At 41.4% G+C, this 20,818-nt stretch overlaps 2 protein-coding genes across 3 annotated transcripts in view; both read right to left on the minus strand.

Moving 5' to 3' along the window:
• TTC17 (tetratricopeptide repeat domain 17) overlaps positions 1-2,240 on the minus strand; it is a 62,018-nt gene extending 59,778 nt beyond the window's left edge. The window contains exon 1 of one of the 2 annotated variants that reach the window (XM_071558638.1): positions 2,025-2,240. In XM_071558638.1, the coding sequence (XP_071414739.1) occupies positions 2,025-2,240 (216 nt within the window). The remainder of the gene's footprint in view (positions 1-2,024) is intronic. The other variant, XM_071558639.1, reaches the window with a different exon arrangement.
• Positions 2,241-3,460: 1,220 nt separating this feature from the next.
• On the minus strand, positions 3,461-19,285 carry API5 (apoptosis inhibitor 5). Its single transcript, XM_071558640.1, has 14 exons — positions 19,095-19,285; positions 15,666-15,827; positions 14,788-14,881; positions 13,723-13,788; positions 13,222-13,373; positions 11,750-11,956; positions 11,116-11,220; positions 10,386-10,475; positions 9,619-9,800; positions 9,238-9,331; positions 8,693-8,749; positions 7,590-7,666; positions 7,129-7,265; positions 3,461-5,610 (listed from the first exon to the last, which is right to left on the minus strand). The coding sequence occupies exons 1-14, from the start codon at positions 19,161-19,163 to the stop codon at positions 5,531-5,533; spliced, it is 1,572 nt and encodes a 523-aa protein (XP_071414741.1). The 5' UTR covers positions 19,164-19,285; the 3' UTR covers positions 3,461-5,530.
• Between the last annotated feature and the right edge of the window lie 1,533 nt (positions 19,286-20,818).

Below are 20,818 nucleotides of genomic sequence, written 5' to 3' on the forward strand. Positions count from 1 at the left end.
GTCAGCTGCTTCTCCTAAGTCTTACCTTTGAGACCTTCCATCATCTTGGTTGCCCTCCGCCAGACACAGTCTAATGGTCTGATGTCCTTACACTGAGGCCCCCAAAACTGATGCGGTACTCAAGGTGTGACTGCACCAGTGCAGTGCAGAACGAGACAATGACAATTCCTTCCTACTGCTGGACAGTGGAGATTATCTGCAAGTTTTGCTGCTAACTATTGAACCACTACTACACTTTGGCATTTTAAGCAACATCCAAGTTCACTGCAAAACTTGTCCACCCAATTCCTCAAAACAAAAATAAGTGGAAAGAATGAAATATGTGTCATGCAAAGTTGGCAGTGGCAATAACCGCAAATTTAAGCATAATTTTCTTAGGTACAATTTAAAGAGCCAGTGAGATGACAATAATAGCTGCTGAAATACATCTTATTACAAAAAACTCACGGGACAATTAGCAGCACTACGTTCCAGCAACTGAAGAATCCAGGTCTCCCTATGCCAAATAATATAATTCAAGTTCCCTTGATCAAAATGGGTGGATTAATTTTTACCATGGTGGTAAGAAAAGTTATTCCACAGATATTGTTTAATCACCTCAGCTACAGCCCTTGTGAACTTTATATAGGGAACATGGGAATCCCCCTGCTTAGAAAGCATTTGGATCTGTAAGAGAAAAGCCTCCTGCATGGTAATGGTACAGTGGAACCTTCTACCTGTATCATCAAGTTAGCTGACACCATAAAATACCATTTCTTAAAATCAGTACTGAATTCAGCTAATCAGATTTTCAAGCCAGTTTATCTAATTAGATTTCTTTCAAGACAGAGCTGCTTTTCATGCAATAATCAAAATCAATACTTGACCCAAAGTTATGACATACAATCAGTATACACATACAGATGCTCCCAGACCATTATCACATACTTGCAACACTACCGTACTATGTTAAGTGGGGAAAGGAGATGAGAGAGTACTGGAAGTGTTGTCATTCATTATTTTATGATTAACTAGGGCGTGTGAGTGCCTGGATCTACACAGATGGCCAAAGTGCCCCAGAACCATAAAGACAGCAGGAGCTTCCTGCAGAGAAAGTCTGTTCCACCTGTCTGAGGACCTTACTGCATTTTGACAGGAGAGACGACTAAAAATCCCGCACCAAAGGAAGGTGATGTTAATGGAGGCTCATTTCTCCACTCTTTTTACGGGGGGGAAGGCCATACTACTTGCCACCGCTATAAACTCTTCCATTCCAGAGGGAAACCTATCAGACCTGACACAAAAGAGAATTACTGGTGCTGTTCCACTTCCAACAAAGAGGGAGCTTAGCAACTAAGAAAAAGCCCAAACGTGAAACACCTATCGACTCTCAAGTCGCTGAGTGAATGTGAGGCACAGCCCGCTATTGAAACAATGTATTTTGACTAAGAGTACAAGATTACCGCAACACAGGGCACGCGTGTGCTTCAGCTCCGAGCACACACGCCATCCCTTCTCCTTCCTACTTCCAGCAGGAAGGAAAAGCGGCCGGGTCGGGGCGACGGGATGTGAAAAATCGCAAACTCACTGACCCCTTGGGCTGCGCCGGGCGCGGCGAGAAGGCCGGGCCTGTGCCGGGGCGGGGGGCGCTCCCGGCCCCGCGGGGGTCGCGGTACCGTCGCTTTCGCCTCCAAAGCGGGACCCGCCTCGCGCCGGAGGCTCCCCGGGAGGCTGCACGTCAGCACCGCCGCTGCTCCCAACACAGCTCCGGCTGCAACCGTCCTCGGCCCGCCCGAACTCACCGCCCGCCGCTCCCCGCCGCCTCGCCCCGGGGCTCCGGAGGATCCGAGCCACGTTTCGCTCGCCGGGGGAGACCCCCCGTGCCGGGGCCGCCGGGAGCGACCGGCCCCGCCGCCGGCTGTGGGACAGGCAGGGCTTCGCGCCGCCCGGGGCAGGCCGGGGCTGCGGGTGTGGGCGGCACGGGCAGGAGCTCTCCGCGCCTCCCCAGCAGGTGGGCAGCGCCCCGCGCCCCCCTGGGCGCTCACCTGCTGCTGGATCTTTCCGTCCTCCGTGACCACCCAGTGCGTGGTGGCAGCGACAGGCCGCGTCCCCGAGGCCAGCAGCGAGCACAGGCCCAGGGCCCAGCCGGAGAAGACCCACGCCCGCCCCAGCCCACCCCGCCCGGACGCTCCAGCTGCCGCCATCTTCCCCAATCCCGGCCTGCTCGCGTCCCCCGGAACCGGAACGGCCGCCGCCGCCATTTTGGGAGCGGGCGGTGCCTCGCGGTGCGGCCGGGGCAGAGTCAGGGTAGTCAGGGTCGCTCCCTCAGGCAGCCCCGGGATCCCAGGCCGGAGCGCTCGCCCGACCCCGGGGCAGCACTAGGGCAGCTCCCGGGTGGAGGCACAGGGATGGAGGCGTGGCGGGGGCTCCGTGCAGCACCGCGCACCGACTACCCCGCGCGGGGAGCCGGGTCCGGCCAACGGGGCCTTCCCGGACCTGTGTCAGCCGTCGGTAACGGCGGAGCGGCCGCCCGGAGCTCAAGGCCGGCGCTAAATGCCACCAAGCGGCAGGCGGTGCACGCCGCACGCTTCCATTCAAAGACAGTAATTTCTGTCTAGTGCATACTGGGACATTGCCGCGACAGCTCGAGGAGACAACTGTACACCCAGTGCAAACCAAAGCGCACCTGCAGCTCCCCACAGGTTTTTATCAGCAGCGCCCTGAGCAGCTGGGTGAAGGGAGCCCTGGAAGACATTGCTCCTTTTCCCTTCTAATGTTTTTCAGTTACACAGAAAAGTCTGAACTTTTTCATTTCAGTTAACAGTAAATGCCAACCCAGCAGTGTGAACGTGTTTCCCAGTCCCAAGTGATACCGAGAAGCTGCTGCATTCAAATTTTGTTCTGTTCTGTTTCTGCAGTCTTGCTTGGGGACACCAAACTTCCCAAGACCCATTAAACAGTAAAATCTGCCTGTAACTCAAAACTCACTAGTAAAAACCAGTCTGCAGATGGCAAGAGATTCAGTTTCTACCAGTCTAGAGAAAATAGTGCAGCACAAGCACGACAGTTCCTCACCGCTGCCCGTTTACATATCAGGAATATTACAGATTCCACAAAAAACCCAGGCTGCCACTCCAAGCCACTCTATCATTGGACACCAACAAATTGCATCACACTGTCAACATCAAGGAGGCTGAGTAAGACAGTGACTGAGTCCTTTTCACATGATTACAAAAATAACATGTATGACATACAGCTTTTCCTATTTAAATTGCTACACAAAACTTTGCATTGAAAAGTTGAATTACTTAAAAGTTCAAACAGCTACACACAGTCTTCCTACAATCTATTCCCTAATTGCAAAAAGCTCTAGACATCTACAGCAATCTAAGAAGTCAACTGCAACCAAAGGGTACCACAGAACCCTTTTACTAAGCCAACACAAAATGTTGCAGAGTAACTGTGAAACAATGAGCCAAACAAAATTACAAAATGAATTTATTCCAAAGCTGTAAGGGAACATTTACAATTCGACAAGATGGTAAATAGGTGTTTCCACAAGAACTCACTGCATTAAAACTTGATATTAAACTAGGGAAAAAAATAATCTGCTTCTGAGGCCACAAGAACTTTGCACATCACCTCTGAAATACGGGACTCACGTAAAAAAACCTGTCAAAATTCAGTAAAAATATGCTGCTAGCACCCAGCTACTAGTCTAAATACAAGCTATGTTTAATCTTTGAGATTACATTTTTAAATCACCTCAAAACACCAATTATAGTCACAAGTGCAAACTGTTTTTTTCCTCCTTTCATCCTCCAATGGAAGCTTATTACACATCTAGTGCATTTTCAGAGTGACATTTTGATCTCACACATTTGTCCTTGAAAGCTTTTTGCCAAATTTCATGGGTTTTGTGACAAATCAAAGTTTAGCAGCTTGCTTATGATCAGAAATCTACTCAGCTCACATGTCCTGGAATGTCCAAAGTTTGCTGCCTACAGTTCCAGAGTTAAGCAAAAACAGACTTCTAATATAGCATCAACAATGTCTCTAACTTTGACACAATTTTGGTATTTTCGCTGTCTGACTGTAGTGATAAATATCAAAGTGTGTTAATGAAAACACCTGAGTCAAGATTCACAAGCAAATATGAATGGAACTAGGGTGGGGAGACATCATCTTCTGTGGATATCAAATGGCTGGACAAAAAAGAAAAAGCAGGGTAAGAAGTATTACTCACTCTTCTAAAGCCTAAGGTATTTTACATCAACATGCCCTGGAACACTTAATTAAAATTCTTTTCCCATGTCCCAATTGCTAATTCCTTTACAATGCTGAATGACCTGAGAAGTAAAAATTTTGAGTGGTGAGAATAAAAAAAAAATTATGTGCTCTTTGTATTTTCTGGGTGTACATGAGTAAATAAGAATCTCAAGTTGCTATGGAAAAAAATAGCAAGGAATTTTAAACTTTTCCTGTACTCCCTAGATCTTGCACTGAACTCCCTAGAATTTTTCAATGTTACCTAAAATACAATTTTATTCATAGATTTTTAAATGCAACTATTGGTTAAAACAAAAAAACAAACAAAAAAACCCAAACAAAAAATCAAAACAAAACCCCTCACAAAACAAGAAAAAAAACAACCCACCCTCAAGTGCCAGCTAATCCAAAATCTGCAAAACACAGAAAAGAGCCAGGGACTACTATGGTCCAGCTCCAGCCTATGAAGCTTAATCACTGCATCAGTCTTTACGCATTCCTGGAATAATTCTAGTCATTTATTGTTTTGTTTTTTTGCTGTTCATTTACTTAGATTTCACAGCATAATTATAAGCACATATTCATATTAAACATTAAAAATGAATTTGCAAAACATCACTTTTGTATTACAATGCACGGAGAAGAGTAAGAGGTGCAAACCAAAAATGCCACGTTCTCCACATCGTTAAGTAAAAGGACTGCTTCATGCTACAAGCAAAACAGATTTCCAATCATGTTGCAAACTTTAAAAAAACAGCATGTATGTCATTCAATTCAATTAAAAATGTAAATCACAGCAAATTTAGCAATGGTACTCTTCTCCACATATTGCAAAATACAGTTATAGATAAGCAAAGGATTACTTCAGCTGCTAAGCTTATCTGACATGTACCTCTGTTGTCATGCCTTTCCTATTACTTAATGCATAAACTCAATTATATAGTTTCAGTTATGCAGTAGCTGACTTTTAGGTTATTTTACAAACTGTCAAGATGCAGCTTTTGATGAAACATCTATGCTCTTTTCCAATTTTGAATCCTGAAGACACTTCAAAATTAAGAACCCAAAACTTCTGACTGTAAGCATCCAAAAATACAGTTGTAGTTTCACTATGGACAAGTTGTAGTCCGTTAGAAAAGTAGATCATACATACAAAGGTATAAAGAACATTTAATTCAGTCTTAGTGGAAGGCAGTCCTTGAAGAAGACAATGCTCCAAGCAAACTTGCTGAGTAGCACGTTCACTTTGGCCCTTCAGGGGCTTGGAAGATAAGCAGTCTTCTCAGTAGATTCTTCCTCGGCTACGATTGCCACGTCCTCCCCAGCCTCTTCCTCGGCCACCCCGGAAACCACCTCTTTGTTCTGAAATAAGAGTTGAAACTTTTCATGCATGTTTTATGCTGTATACAGATTAAAACTGAATAGCAGTATCTGGATGTACTGAAGGCTAACTTCAGTTTCTGAGGCTAATCCTAAATATATACCATTAATTGCTGAGTTATGCTTTGATGGGAAACGGACTCCAGTACTTGCAAAAAGAGGTCAGAGCAATTAGCCTGTCTAAATTAAGTGCAGTCTTTCTGCATACTAATACTGTGATACAGAATTGTGCCTGTATTTTAGAACTGTATTTGGGGCAATCCATTACCACAGAACTGAAAACTGGCTGCCCAGCTCATTTTTCCGTCCAATAACAGAATACTGATATTTAGGTATTAATCTGACTTGTTACTAGTGTTTGATAAAATGATGGAAAAGCACAACTTCTTTATTCTGTCTGGTATTGTGTCATTTTATATTTTCTATCCTTAAATTATCAACCACCATATTAATTATTTTCTTGGATTGATAACTATATTCTATTAGAATTCTTAGCTATAGTTGGATACCACACAAACTATTTGTAATCTGTAGAAAATTTTTCCATTCCCTTTTTTAAGAACAAATTTGATCACAGCAAAAAAAAAAACCCATACCACTTTATAGTTTCTTTTGATTTGTTTTCTTCATGTACAGACTTAAAATACAGGTCATATTATCTACAGAAGAGAACTGCATGCTCATTTTCAGGAGTACAGAAAGCAGATGCTGCCCTGACCAGAGGCCTAAGCATCTCGCTAACAAGAGTAGCAAGTAATGAAACATTTCTGGTTGAAAACTTCCTAATCTTTACAACTGCAGGACTAAAAGCATACTCAAAAGACACAGATGTATCACCTGAAGTCCAGAGTAAGAAATTTGCAGATGTTTTCTTTTTGCTTTATATATCTGACAGCACTTCATATCAGTTTTTCAACCTCTGAACATGGGTGATAATTTGTGGTACCATATTCTTTACTTGCCATAGGCAGGACCAATGGCCTACAAGGGTTTATTCATCCAGTCTGAAACTGCTCTTGTGCTTCACTCACAAATATGACTCGCAGAGAGACAGAATCACTGTGACTGGGAGCATGAGAATATAGCTGTCTGCATGTACAGTGACATGGCAATTCCCAGAACTTCTGGATCAGGTCTGCAACATCAGCAGTGGCTGTAATAGGAATGCAGCATAAGTCCAGTCGTAAAACAGAAGGCGACCCAGCTCTGCCACTTGCAGCAACACTGGGACATTGGTGCAAGTGCTGTGTGTCATAATAGAGAACACAACAGTTCAATTACTAACTCTAGGTATTAAAACACTACTAAAATTAACTTGCAAATGACATTGTTTATAGGCTGGTAACAGTCAAAAACTGCAATAGCTCAAGAGCTAGGGAAAGACCATTACACACAAAAATTTGTGACAGTACAATTTGATCTCCCAAGAATGTTCCCCTCATCCCAAACCCCAAGATGCAACTGTCACTAGACAAAGTTCTTCCAAGCTGCCTAACTTACCGTAAGAAAAACTACCCAGATTACTGCTGTATTTTCCACTAGGAGGATTATATATTTGCCTGGCATCCCTTTTGGGTCCTGCCGAAGGTTTCTTTGGGGGTGAACTTGAGGTCGTATCTTCACTTGCTCTTTTTTGACTGACAGAAGAAAACAAAAACATGGCATTACACCCCTGTGGGGACAAGTACAGGAATAGTAGTTCAGCCTCAAAGACTAACCACTGGAAACCAGCAGCAACTAATGAAGGTGCTCTGAATAATAATACCTCAGAAGAAGAAGTAAGCTAGTCTCCAGTTCAATCAGCCTATTGTATCCCTAAGCAAGACTAAGATATTTTTCCAAATTATTTTTGAGGTGAAACTTTTACCTCATGTGCTGTGTATATTATATATACACAGACTGGAAGTTAATTTTTACTGTTTACAACCACCACCTTTTTTTTTTAAATGAAGAACTCTTACCTTGCATCTGCCTTTTGTACTGGTTTCCAGGACAGTGTGACTGTACTTTTGTAAGAAGGAGGAATGTGGAAGAGATCCTGTGGAGACAAAATTGGACAGTTTATTCTACAGTTAAATTCATGTTAATTGCACTTCAAAACTTTAGCTACTTACTGAGACTCCAGAATAGACATTAGTTTCCAACAATTTTAAATCCTTTTTGAAATCCCATGGCACAGGGAGAAGGCAATAGCTTACTGCCTTATCCAACTGCCTTTACTAGGAAATTCAAATACCATTTAAATTATCAAAATAGTGTCTTGTACTGACCAAGTACAGAATCATACAAGAGTTTGTGTTGGAGAGGCCTTCAAATACCATCTAGTTCAACCATCCTGCAATGAGCAGGGGCATGTTCAACTAGATCAGGTTGCTCAGGCCCCTGTCCAATCCAACCTTGAATGGTTTTCTCTCCCTCTCTATGCACACCAAGCATCTTATAATGAACTACAATGGCTCCTGCAAGGAAACATCTGATATCCCTATGATAGTAGGCTTTGCAAAACCAACAGCAAAGTCTTTGGTTCATTGTGTGAGTGAGAGTGAAGAAAAAGAGAAGGTGGTTAGAAGAAATCAGAAGGGTTTCACAGGTTCCAGATGCAAGGCTCTTTCTGCAGCCCAGGTCTTCTAGACTCTTTGGAGAAAAAGGTTCTGTACAGTAGCTTTCTTTGCCTCCTCCCTTCTTCTCATATCCTTGCACCTGTATAAACTATTCCTTACCCCTCACTGCCATTGTAGGAAAAGAAAATGACAAAGAAAAAGGCTCAGCCAGAATTCAGACTCCTAAAGCAAAGTGGTCTTCTTCTGGGGCAACCAGTGCTGCAAAAAAGGGCATCAAGACCCCACCCCAACAGCAGCAGCAACAGGAGTAACATCATGCTGCTTGCATGGTCAGCAAAATCCACTTCTCTTTAGAAACAGTAAAGCACTGGAAACTCTGAACTAGGTAACACCAACTAACACAGTACATGGTAACACAATACAACTCTGTTCAAATATTTTCCTTTCCTCTGCATAGATTACTCTGCTATAGGAATTTACTCCTTCATAATGTGAGGACTTACCTTGATTAAAACATTAATGTTATTGGTTATTTTCAAAGCAACCACTTTAATCTTGTTCTGTAAAAAAACAAAACACCACTGAACACCTATTCTAGCAGTTTTATGCATTTGATGAAGTCGTAACATTAAACTGGCTGCACTTCTGTTTTGGGTTGACTGGCAAAATGCTATAGCAATAGTAACAGTGAAAGGTGTGTACACTTCTGAGTTTTCATCACAACCACTCTTAGGCTTCTTGAAGTTTTACACTAACTAGTTGCTTTGAATGTTCCAGTGTACTTCCCACTGGTGTTTTTTACACAACATATGAAAACAAAGCACAGAGCACATTTAAACCAAATACACGTGGATGCAGAGAGTAGCTACCAGTAGAAACTAAAAGATCATCTTCACTTGCAAAATGCAGCATCAGATAGGATTCACTTGCAATAATGTTAGCAGTATTATTCCCTTAATCTATTTGCATACTTACAACTGAATGCAGTCTATTAATATTATTTCAGTTGGCACAATTAGAAAAATCAGAATTCTTGAACAATATTTACCTCCTCTGTTTTCAAGGCTTCTCCTGTTTTACCTTGAAGTGCCAGACGAAGCTGCCGAATATACCCCTGCAACCCTCGAGCAAAATACTGTAGCCTAAAATATTTAAAAGCAACCTTGTTAGCAAAATTTACACAGTCCTGTAAAACTGAAAGCATAAGCAAAGGGAAGCTGTAATCTCATTTTTCTTCCCTTTATGAAAAATGCTCAAATTAAGTCTTCCATTATTAAGCTGGTGTTGCTGGTGAACTTACTGATAATGCAGTCGAACTCCTCAGCTAAATTACTGTAAAGGCCCCAGTAATGAGCCCTGGGGAACTCCACAAACACTTTCTAACGCACACTTTCCAACAGAACACTAACATTTGCCTCTAAATGATTACCTGATTTTAAAGTCTTTCAATTTTTCTGCATTCAGCTTGGCTGTGAGGAAGTCTGGAAGTTTACGACCCAGCTGATGGAAACTATACAATAAACATTCCACATGACTGAATTGTAACTTGGGCTCTTCATTGCCAGCATTTTCCCCATTCTCTGCTTCCTCCGGAGGAAGGGGCATGTACTCCTGAACGACAGAAAGAAAAAACAAACGCATGAGACACATTTATATAGACTAACTGCTCTTCTGCAGTGTTTGAACAGGACAGTGTATTTATGCTGATAATTTAAGAAGTATCCCCAATCTCTTCACTGATCTGGTAAGTTGCTGAATGAAGCCCTGGTGCAGGTGGTTTGCCTCCACTTATGTGACTTCTCACCTTAGAGGAAACACTACTGTGGCACTACTACTACAGGAAGCAACAATGTACTGCACCAGTGCTTTTGAAATAGTGCAGAATTTACTTAATATTGTCAGTGCAGATATAGCCTTTAACAAGATCAACGTGATTCTCTGATGACTTTAAAATTTAAAAAGAAGAAACCCACATGACTCTACTGGATTAAAAACATTATTCAGGTAACAGCTGACTGTATCTACAAAGGCTTTGAATTGCAAAATCATGTTTGACCTCCTACCACGCATAGAGTTATCTCTGAAAGAGCCACTTCAGAAAAAGGATAAAGACATGAATACATAAAAATAACTTGTTTTGATGAAAACTTAATTTTTAGAAGTGTTTTACATGAGTAAGAAATGAACTAGTCTTACCAGTAATTTATCAAACAGCTTCTTCAAATTTGATTCAAGCTTTTCCATATCGCCACAGAATGAACTCATTTCAGCAAGAAGCTTTAAAACCTACACATAAGGATAGCCAGGTTTTTGTGTGTTAACTGAAAAGTACACAGGCTTAACTTTAAACCTAAAATGAATTATCACATCACTATGGCTGGCACAGTAGAGGCCAGCTATTACAATTAAACCAGTCTCAAAGATCAGGAAGGAATACAAAGAAGAACACGGCTAATCTGTTTTTCATATCCTCTAACAGAAATGCAGGTTTGTGTGCCTAATACCAACAACCATTAGTCAACAAGTAAACAGAACCTCACATCCCACATCTGCAGCACAGCTCACCTTCAAAGCAAAAGCCACAGAGATCAAACTGAAGCTGCAGCACTGATTAATGTGAGCAAAATTACAGACATTAAGCCACTCCCTTAGGAGACTAAATTAGCACAAGCTGTGCAACCATCATTTCAGTAAATGCTATGTGCTTAAAAAATTTATAGTAATGTAACAACGATTATACTGATCTACTTAATTCTAGCTTGGGACAAATGATACATGCTTTAGAAGGCAATACTCAGTCGTGCCTCAATAGAGAAAACTTTTTTCCTAGTGTAGCTAATTTTCCTATGAACCAAGAAATGAAAACTGCTTAAGAAAGGAGTCTGCTTATTTTTGCTATTTGAAAGACATTTTAGCTTTGGCTTACCTCTAGCTGGATATCAACACCCTCCACTGGAGCAGTCAAAGAACTGAGGTTTGGCAGAACATGCTCACAGAAGTAAGTAACGAATTTTGTGGAATGCACATTTTTCTGAAAACAAACCATTGCATATTATTCCTGCTACTCTGAGTTTGAAGGAGCTAAATGTTTTTACCCCATCTCTCTGCTACCTTTATAAATGCCTACTGCACAGCTATACTTTAAAACTGTATTAAACTTCCCTCTAGCTCCTAAAACAGAGAGCCCCCCCCTTGCAGGTAGCTTAAATACAGAGGCTGTCTGCAACAGCAGCAGACAAGATTGGCTGCAATCCAAGAACAGGCCTTTAAAAGTGTTGTGATTGCCTGGCACTAGACTGGAAATAATCAAACTCATGCAACCTAATGTGAGAATTGTCAAAATTCAGTGTAACATTCTAAATTTGAAAAGAGAGTTAATACAAAATATTTTCATATTTGGAGGCTTTAAGGATGTTTTCCAGCATTTGAATACAGTAGAAGCTGAAGGTGGAAAAGTACTGATATGCAGTCATTCTAACATAATCATTCAGAACACCAAAGACAAGTTACAGACATTAACTTTCCACAATACTCCTTATGCAAAGCAAACAAATACATACTGAGAAGAGTGGCACTGCCTGCCGAGTGCACTGTTGAACTCTATCCACACAATCTGGATCAGATGGATTGAATGTTTGTTCCAGGTCAGCTTGTTCGGCTACCAGCTCCACTAGCTGTTGCCTCCCACTTACTGTCTGTAAGCTTTTTAATCCAGACAATATTTTCATGAACAGAACAAATTCGTCTCCTGTCACATCTTCCAGAACCTTAGCAGAAAAACAGAGAACATAGTTCTATGGTGGTAATTTTTAAACCTAGAAGTCACACCCACTAGATTCAAAAAGGTAAAGTATGCAGATATTTAGCGTTTAAATTTACACATGAAAACATATGGTATAAGTGAATGTACCTACAAATTAAAGTATCTGCCATCAAGCTGTGCTTAGGAAACATTTTTTAACTCTAAACTTAAGAACAAATTTCTATCTAACAATATCATATGCTTCAGGCAGAATAAACATTAAATGAGTATCTATTCATTATTGGTTGTCTTGATATTTTTTGGACCTTTCTCAGTTTAGGGAATGCACAGGAATCTCATAAAATTCATCAAAGACAAAAGCAAAATCCTGCACCTGGGATGAACTGCATCAGCACATGCTGGGGAAACTGCTCTGCTAAAAAGACCAAGAGCTATTGGGAACAGCATGCTAAACATAAGTGACAGTGCCATTCCTTAGGTGATGAGCAGTGTGCTGGGCTGTCACAAGGGCACAGACTAAGAGAAGCACAGGGATAGAAGATTCTTCTTGTCTGTGATTTGACCACATCTGGAGAACTGCACCTAGTACTGGGCTCTCCTGTATGAGGAAGTGGTTGATAAGCTTTAGGAAGCCCAGCAAACAAGGTGATCAGTGTCTAGAGCACATGACCTGTGAGGAGAACCTAAAGTAACTGGGCTTTTCCAGTCTAAAAGAGAGCTGTGGCAAAATATCACTAATCTTCAATACTTAATAGCAAGTCACCAAGAATACGAGTCAGGTTCTTTGCTGAGGCAGACACAGTGAGAATGAGACAATGATGCAAAACTAAAATGGGAAGTTCCAACTGGATAAAGGGAAAAAATAAATTCTATTGAAGACAATTAAACACTGAAGCTGGCTGCCCAGAGAGTAAAGAACTCTCCTTCCTTAGAGGTCTTCAAAAGTCAACTGGAAAAAGCATCCAGAAATCTGATCTGAATTTAACTGAGTATAATTCACTGAGCTGATCAGTCTCCTAAAGACCCTTTCCAATGTGAAAGATTCTGTGACTCAAAGTCATTTTGACAAAATGAGAAGAGCCTAGCATGATTTCAACATTCCCACAAAAAATTGCTGTAAACTTAACAGTGTAACAGAATAGGTTAAGTACAACATCACATTTGTACAATGCTCAGCAGTACACATGGTTTAAACAGACCTCCAAATCAACGCTAAATATAAGGGATGGTTTAATAATACTTAAGTTTGCACTGAAATAAGACAGTCACCTTCTTTGATTCAGTCAATATGAACTCTTCCACGTCCTTTGTCATCACCTCCTCAGGCAAGGTTTTCAGTTTTGTAGAGAGGAACTTAATGGCTCTCTCTCTCACAATATCTTCTCCCTGAAGAATTTGACTGAATAAGCCTCCCAAAGTCCCTGAATGGAGAATAAACCAGGTAATGCAAATTATTTTAAGTTATGAGCTGAACAGTCTATGATGAAGAAAGAAGTTTACTCCTTTGAGACTCTATGACACATTTTAAAATAACTGCTATACTAACTTTCAAGATGAAACACAATTTTCATGTATCTTGACAGAAAACACATCCTTATCTGTATACTTCAGATCCGCTATTATTAAGTTCGGTATTTTTTGCAAAACCAAACAGTTAAGTGTATGTCTCAGTTTTGCATTGTACTAAGATACAAAATTGAGTCCTGTCTCATCCTATTAGAGACTGGGAAGTATTAATAGAAGATGTATATAGAAAAATGTGGCCTTTACCTTTAGCATCCATCTTAAAAATACTAAGCAAAGCATTGTTCACCAAATTGAATTCTGCAGAATCATCTGGAGAGAGAAAAAAAATCTGATATGTATATCCTTGAAATGACAAGAGCAGAAAAATGAAGAAAGATTGCTGATATAACACAGTAAGTATTCTGTCCTCAGCATTTAGTTATAAACAAAACAACCTATATTTTTAACAGCTACTAGATAAAGTTGAAAGGCACAATTATGAAAGATGGAACCAAACCACAAAGCTACTTGTCACTTTAGCCTCCCTGCCAAAATTTTAACATTACAAACTTGATAGGATTGAAAACCTGAAGGGAAGTTATTAACCAATACATTGATTTATTTTAAGGAACAGTTGTATAAACAAGCTGACCTTCACTAAGTTAATGTAAAATAAATAGTTTTTTCAACTCTTAATCTACAATAATTTTAGGTGGCAGAAACAATTTTCGTCTTGAACTAAATGGAGAAATGCCTAAGTATCAAAAAAACACCCCTCCAAAACAACTATCTTCTGAGAATCCTAGAGACTTAACCAGACATTTTTAATAGAAGTTAAAACGCCTAATATTTAGCACTCTATAACTTACTGAGATTAAAAGTACATTAAATTCTGAATTTATGTTATACCCCAGAAATATTTATTTTGTACCAAAAATACAGTGTATGAAAGAAAATGCCTTCAGGATTTTTCAGGCTTCAGAACCTGCATTAGAAATCCAAGAACTCTTTTTCAGAAGCAATTTGCTGCAGTCCATAACAGGAAGGTTTCCCCCCCACGCATTTTCAGATGCTTTCAGAGAACTTGAATAAAATAAAAATATTCTATTTAAAAGAAAGATTTGCAGTTTAGATTGGGATAATTAGTGACCTTTCAGCAGAAGCAGCAGCCCAACTGTAGTGCACATATAAAGAAGGCAAAAAAGAACAGAAGAAGGACAGGAATGGCACTGGGATAAATTATCAATCGATGTTTTACAGAACCAATATTGTATATATTTTCAGGTGTGCCATGAGGAGATCAGCCAGGAAACTACCAATGTCTCCTACCTGACTGTAGAAGCTGGGTCAGTATGTCTGCTACCCGAGGAAGATTTTCTTCAGTGGCAAATTGAGGCAATTCCTTGATTGCTTGACGCCGGATCTGTCAAAATTGTCAGTATTGTAGAAATAAAAAAAAAAGAAAAATGTTGGTAATTACACAAAAAAAATTGCAAACAACTATTTTCATATATTTATGAAGAACACCATGTATTTTAATTAGACCTAAGAACCTCTGGAGAAAAATCAAATTCAAACAGCAACTCTGTTCACAAAATCACTCATATGACCGACAAAGTAAAGGATGGAATGTGCATCATTCTGGAGTTTTATTTGCTAACAGGAAGGACAGTTCTTCAGTTGTGCATGTGGCAGGAATAAACTCTCCCAGCACTGACAAAAATCCTTGAGTGATCTGCCTAAATCACTTAAGACCAGATAAACAATGATGCTTCAAAGGTTCAGCTTCTATCAATACCGCAGAAGCAGCATGAAGCATCACAAACTTCTGCAAGAATAATACAGCCAGAATCATATCCCCTTGGTTCTCAGGTGCAAGAGATTTTCTCGCCTCCCAGCAGGATTTATCAGAACCAATTACCAGAGAGAGCTTTTTGATAGGAAAACATGTAAATGCTATTCAAATAAACTGTAGGTTTCTTTCTACAGAGCTATGCCTTTCGTCAGTGATGGGAGTGAAAAAGACAACTGAAAACCCAAACCACCACACAATTCTTTAACTGCGGGAATACAACTACGTTTAAGTTGTCCAAAGACCAACCCTCTACTCCCAAAAGACATAACCTATTACAAAAAAGAGAAAATAATAGCAAAATATGAATTCAATGTATCAACTTGCTACAATGCTAGAAGGTTCTTATTCTTACAGAAACATCTTCATCCTCGCAGAGGTCTAACTGGGCATTGATAGCTGAATCAGCGAGGTCAGGAAAATGCTTGAAGAACTTAGGAATAAACTGGGCTGCAAGTCTCTTCTCCTTGGCACTTCCTTTCACACCATCCAAAATCACTTGGTATGCCTTCTGATGCTGAAAACAGAATACATGAATGAAAAAATCTTGTTTTATTCTCAAGGTAACAAAAGACTTTTTCTCTCCCATTCTCTTTAATTATTTAAGTGAATTATATTACCAAAGCTTCTTAAAAAGGAAGAGATTTTTCTCTCATACTGATATAACTGCCAATTTCATAAAATTTGCCTCTGCTGCCTGGCTTTTACTGTTATACTGGTTCCTGTCTGTTCAGGTGCTCACAGTTCCAACTGCTGGCCCTAAGGCTGACAGCTGTTACACACTACCTGTGATTCAATTGGAAGGAATTATATGATAAGTCACTGAATTTGGGCAGTTTTCAAGGAGTTTATGCCTTTTGTCTCTCAGAGGTTCCCTTTCCCAACAACTGTGCCACTGCAATGGATCACTAATGATTGTTTATATATGTTGTGCTAAAGCATCTCTGACATCTATTCAAGTAGTTAACTTAATCTGAGATAAAACAAAGTGCTGACAGGACTCTTAACAGAAACTAAATACAAAAAATACCCCAGAAACCTCCAGCTGATGTATAGAAATAAACACTTCAGCAAGAGTAGAATGTTCTCTAGCTGCTCCAGCTAGAATCACATAGGTGTTTCCAATTTTGTGCCTGCAGGACTGAAACATTAAAATAATTGAAGTCTTTGTTGCAGTTAGCCACGTGTTTGTGAAACAGAAGTCAGCATTATTAGAATACTAGTAATAATCAGAATCTTCTAAGATTAATTTACCTCATGGTTGTGAAAAGAATGTTTTAGAGAGCTTATCCTATTTTGAACAGCAACATTTACAATGCAGGATGCTTTTTCCCCGATAATTTTCCCAGAGGCACATCTATCATCACCCCTACTCAGAGGGAAGTTCTCCCATACTGAATACAGGTATGAATTTACAAAACTGTAATATGCTGCATTACTGTCCTCTAAAGCAACCTGCATCCTTAAGCACTCCTTTCAGCTTGTTGGTGGCTCTCCATGTTGCCAGATTCTGAACTGGGGTGGGATACAGATCTGAATGAAAAACAGCCAATGAAAAAATCGGTTGCCCATCAGCTGATCCACATCCCCACTCAGTTTACTCTGCAGCTGAGCCAGCACAGAGCACTCAAGCAAAGAGAAGAATGAGCTAGCACAAACTAGCAATGAAACTCAGATCATTACAGACACAGGTTCTCAGACTACACATTAAGAACAACTTTTATGTGGAACACATTACTTAAAACTTAATACATATGAAAAAGCATTTAATCAGGAATGAAACAGAAGAATTAATATTCCTTCATGCTAGCTACTCCTACCATTTAGGCAAAATATAGTTCATGCAGAAGATTGTTTTATCCTATACCTGTCAGCACAGAATTCTCAAGAAAAAACATAGGCAACGACAAAAGCAGCATGATCCATCAGTTTTGCACATTTCCTCCCAATCTGTAACACAGGAATATCCTAAGCCATAGACAGTGCACCGACCGAACTGTCAATTGACCAATCACCTATTCACTTCTCTAGGTTAGTTCTTAATTCATACCCCGTAATACCCTGTGACCAGTTTCACAACGTGTTATGGGGAAGCACCCGTCTTCGTCTTTATTTTAAGGCTGCTTCCTAGTAGTTTTTCTCAACTTGTCACCTTCATTCCATTCACACACTCCTCATACCTGAGCCCCTTTCTCAACTTTAACACTCTTTTACAACCTCAATACTTCCAGTCTTTTAAACTACTCCTCTTAATACTTCTGGTTGTCTCCATGCTCATGTTCAACATTTATTTTTATAAGACAGGGTGACTGTGACTTTTTATAGTGAGAGATCATGTTCATAAGGTCGTTAACAGACAACAAAGCAGTAAGTTTGATAAAACTGATGAACAAGGAACAATTACTCATGACTTCTCAGAATGCAAAAATTGGAGACATCAAATAAGATTATGAAATGACAAGTTCAAAGGCAGTAACTCCTTCACAAAGGTTAATGAAGTAATGCAGTATTTTACCAGAGAACATTTATATGCCAAAAATATAATCAGTTAAACAAAGCATCAGAAATGTTCACTTAAGAACAATCTAGCAAGCTACACATCTGCTTCCGTGTCACAGGCTGCATTTCTCAACAATGCTTGAGTTTGTTTTACTTAAGATGGCCATTCCTACCTTACAAAAGCTACTCACAATAGTCAAAATGATGGCCCCTATTTGTAAAACAACACAGTACCAGGACGTTTTACTCTTCGTCTCTTCCCGTAGTTGCCAACATTTTATTTGCACTTTGTTTTTTGTTCTGAGGTTATGTTTTTGTTGGCTGTATACAAAGATACTTTGTTTCACTATGACATAATTAAGCAAAGTGAACAGCCTTGAATTAAAATGAAAAAGAACCTTAATTCCCCCCCAACCACCGTATTATTTGTTCTCTTAGAAGAACTTTCCAAGTGACCTTGTACAGTAGCATGTAGTTTAAAATCCATGGCTAGATATGTGCAAAGTTACTTTCCTACTTATGGACATTATTATAAAAAAAAAAAGAAAGGAAAAAATGAATCTATTTCTTTTTCAGGTGGCCGTTCAGTAAAATGAGGGCCTAACGCAACTCCAAAACTAGTTTTAACTAACTATAATATTTTCTATTGGAAATATATGCTCTTTTCTTTTAGTTATTCAGTGACTGTATAAACAAATGGCAGATCTGGCCAGGATTCTACAGAAAAAAAAAATCCTCAGTCGTGACAGTCGACCTGTCATTCTTGCCTTAAGGAAGTAAAAAAATAAAGGGCTACGGGCAGTTACTGAACATAACAGACTCCACCTTCCTCCAACAACTCCTTCAGCAAGACAGCCTGCCAGAGGCTCTCCGGATCTGCAAGTGCGTTGGATCAGATCTGTACAGATCTACAGTGTCTTCTTTTTAAGGCCTGAATTCGCCAGGCGAAACTCCCTCCACTTATGCAAACAGAAGCCTGACTAGCTAAGAACTAGTTAATATCCGCGACGCCACGTTTAAAAGGAGAGCTGCCGACACGCGCCGGGAGCTGCCGCCGCCTTTGCGGATCCGCAGGCGCGATGCTCATCTCTCCCCGCTCCGCGCCGCAGCAGGTCCTGAGAAAGCACACCCCGCGCACAGCCTCAGGTGCTAGTCGGCTGAGCAGCTCCTCCGGCAGCGTCCCGGCCCGCCCGCTGCCCGCCCCGCCTCGGCCCGGAACTCCCCGCGGCAGCGCTACGCAAGCCCGAGGCCTAGCTAGGCCTTACAGGCCGCAGCCACAACGCACCTCGTTTGCTATCTCGGTGGCGTCCGCCAGGATGCCGTAGTTGCGGTAAAGTTCCTCCACGGTGGGCATGGCGCGGCGGGGAAGGGGCAGAAGCGCCGTAACACCGAGCCCACCACCGACACCACCGCTCCGACCGCCGCTCCCGCTCGGGTCGCGTCGTCAGCACCAGCGAGGCGCTGGGCCCAGAGCGGCTGCGCGGCCGCGCCCGCGCGGCGGCCCCTGGCGGCGGGCGGTGGGAGCGCAGGGCCCGGCAGCGCATCCATCGGCGGGACACCGCTGCCGCCACCGCCTGCGCAGGGAACAGCCGCCACCAGGTGGCTTTGCCCGCCTGGCCCCAGTCCCGACCCGGGGCTGTGGTACGGGATGCGTTTGTCTGGTCAGGGATGTGCACATTTCGTCGGGAATCTGCCATGGCCTTTATCTTTAGCAGCCACCCCCCCTGCCGGGCTTTTCTTCACACTCCTCCTTTCCGCGATCGCTGCCTTCCTCCAGCGCTTGCTTTCTGTTTCCTTTTTTGTCTCTCATACACAAATACGATGAAAGATGCTCGGGAAGTGCCTGTTGCATGTTGAGTTCCTGGTACGGGAAAGCGGCTGCTTTCCTGTGATTTGGTGACTTTCATCTTTTCCTGCAAATGAAAATACTCTAATTCTGTCATATAGAAGCCAAAGTACCTGCAAGTAATGACAATGGAGGCAGCACATGTGCATTAGGCTCAAATGACCAAATAAAAATTGTGGAAAAAGTTACAAGGCTGTAGCAATGTCTTCTCATATCCCAAGATGCTTTAGCATCCTGAAAATCTCTCAGGCCCTTAAAATGAAAGAGGATTGCCCTTAAATCAGTCTGAGGCTGAGCTAAACAAAGCACTGGACCTTTCTTAAATATCCCTTGCAGCAGTGACAGCATCAGTCACCTTTCTCCCCCTCCTTGAATTGAGGTGCCTTTACCTGTCCACAGGTGAATTCTTGCCTGCTGTGACAGGGTCCGAGGGTGTGGCAGCTTGTGGCTGCGGACAGGTCCAAAATGACCTCTAAGCCCTTCCTGACCCTCGATGTGTTTGTGACTATCACATTTACCCAAAGTAATCTTAAAAGAATATGCTGGTTAATCTTAGTAGTGAGAGCAAAATGTAATATCAGAGAAAAAATATTTTTAATGCAACAAAAGAACTGCATGCTTCCCTGAACTTACGGTTTTCTACGAAGGGATAACTTCCTCAGGCACCCTGGTGCATATTACGTTGTGTCAGTCTCTTGTCCTCATGCTTTTCCCAGACAACATTACATCTAAATGCAGACTTTAAGACTCTTCCTAATCTTCTTTATCAGCACTACCATGGCAAGCTTTTGCAACTTGGCCTCAAAGGAAGAAAGATGAACGTCTCATTTAACTGCATTTTACCCCCCACCTCACCCTCCCAGCTGAGGCGTTTAAATAGATGGAGCCGCCTCGTTATCTCCTTTTCTTGCTTCTTCCTCAACAGCATGCTATTAAACTGTGATTACTACTAGAGCAAACACGGATAAATAGTAGCATTTATACATTATTGTATGTTTGACAGTCGTGGATAATAATAGGCACGAATGAAGATTGGTGTGAGAGGGATTGTGTACCTTCTGGGAAAGGCTGGCTCTGCATTTCATGGCAGAGCAGAAGCAGTGCTTGAGATACTGGAGAGTGATGGGAAATGAAGATGGACTCAAATGCTCAACTTTGGCTGC

This window comes from Pithys albifrons, chromosome 6 (genome assembly GCF_047495875.1).
Source record: "Pithys albifrons albifrons isolate INPA30051 chromosome 6, PitAlb_v1, whole genome shotgun sequence".
Taxonomy (NCBI): Eukaryota; Metazoa; Chordata; class Aves; order Passeriformes; family Thamnophilidae; genus Pithys; species Pithys albifrons.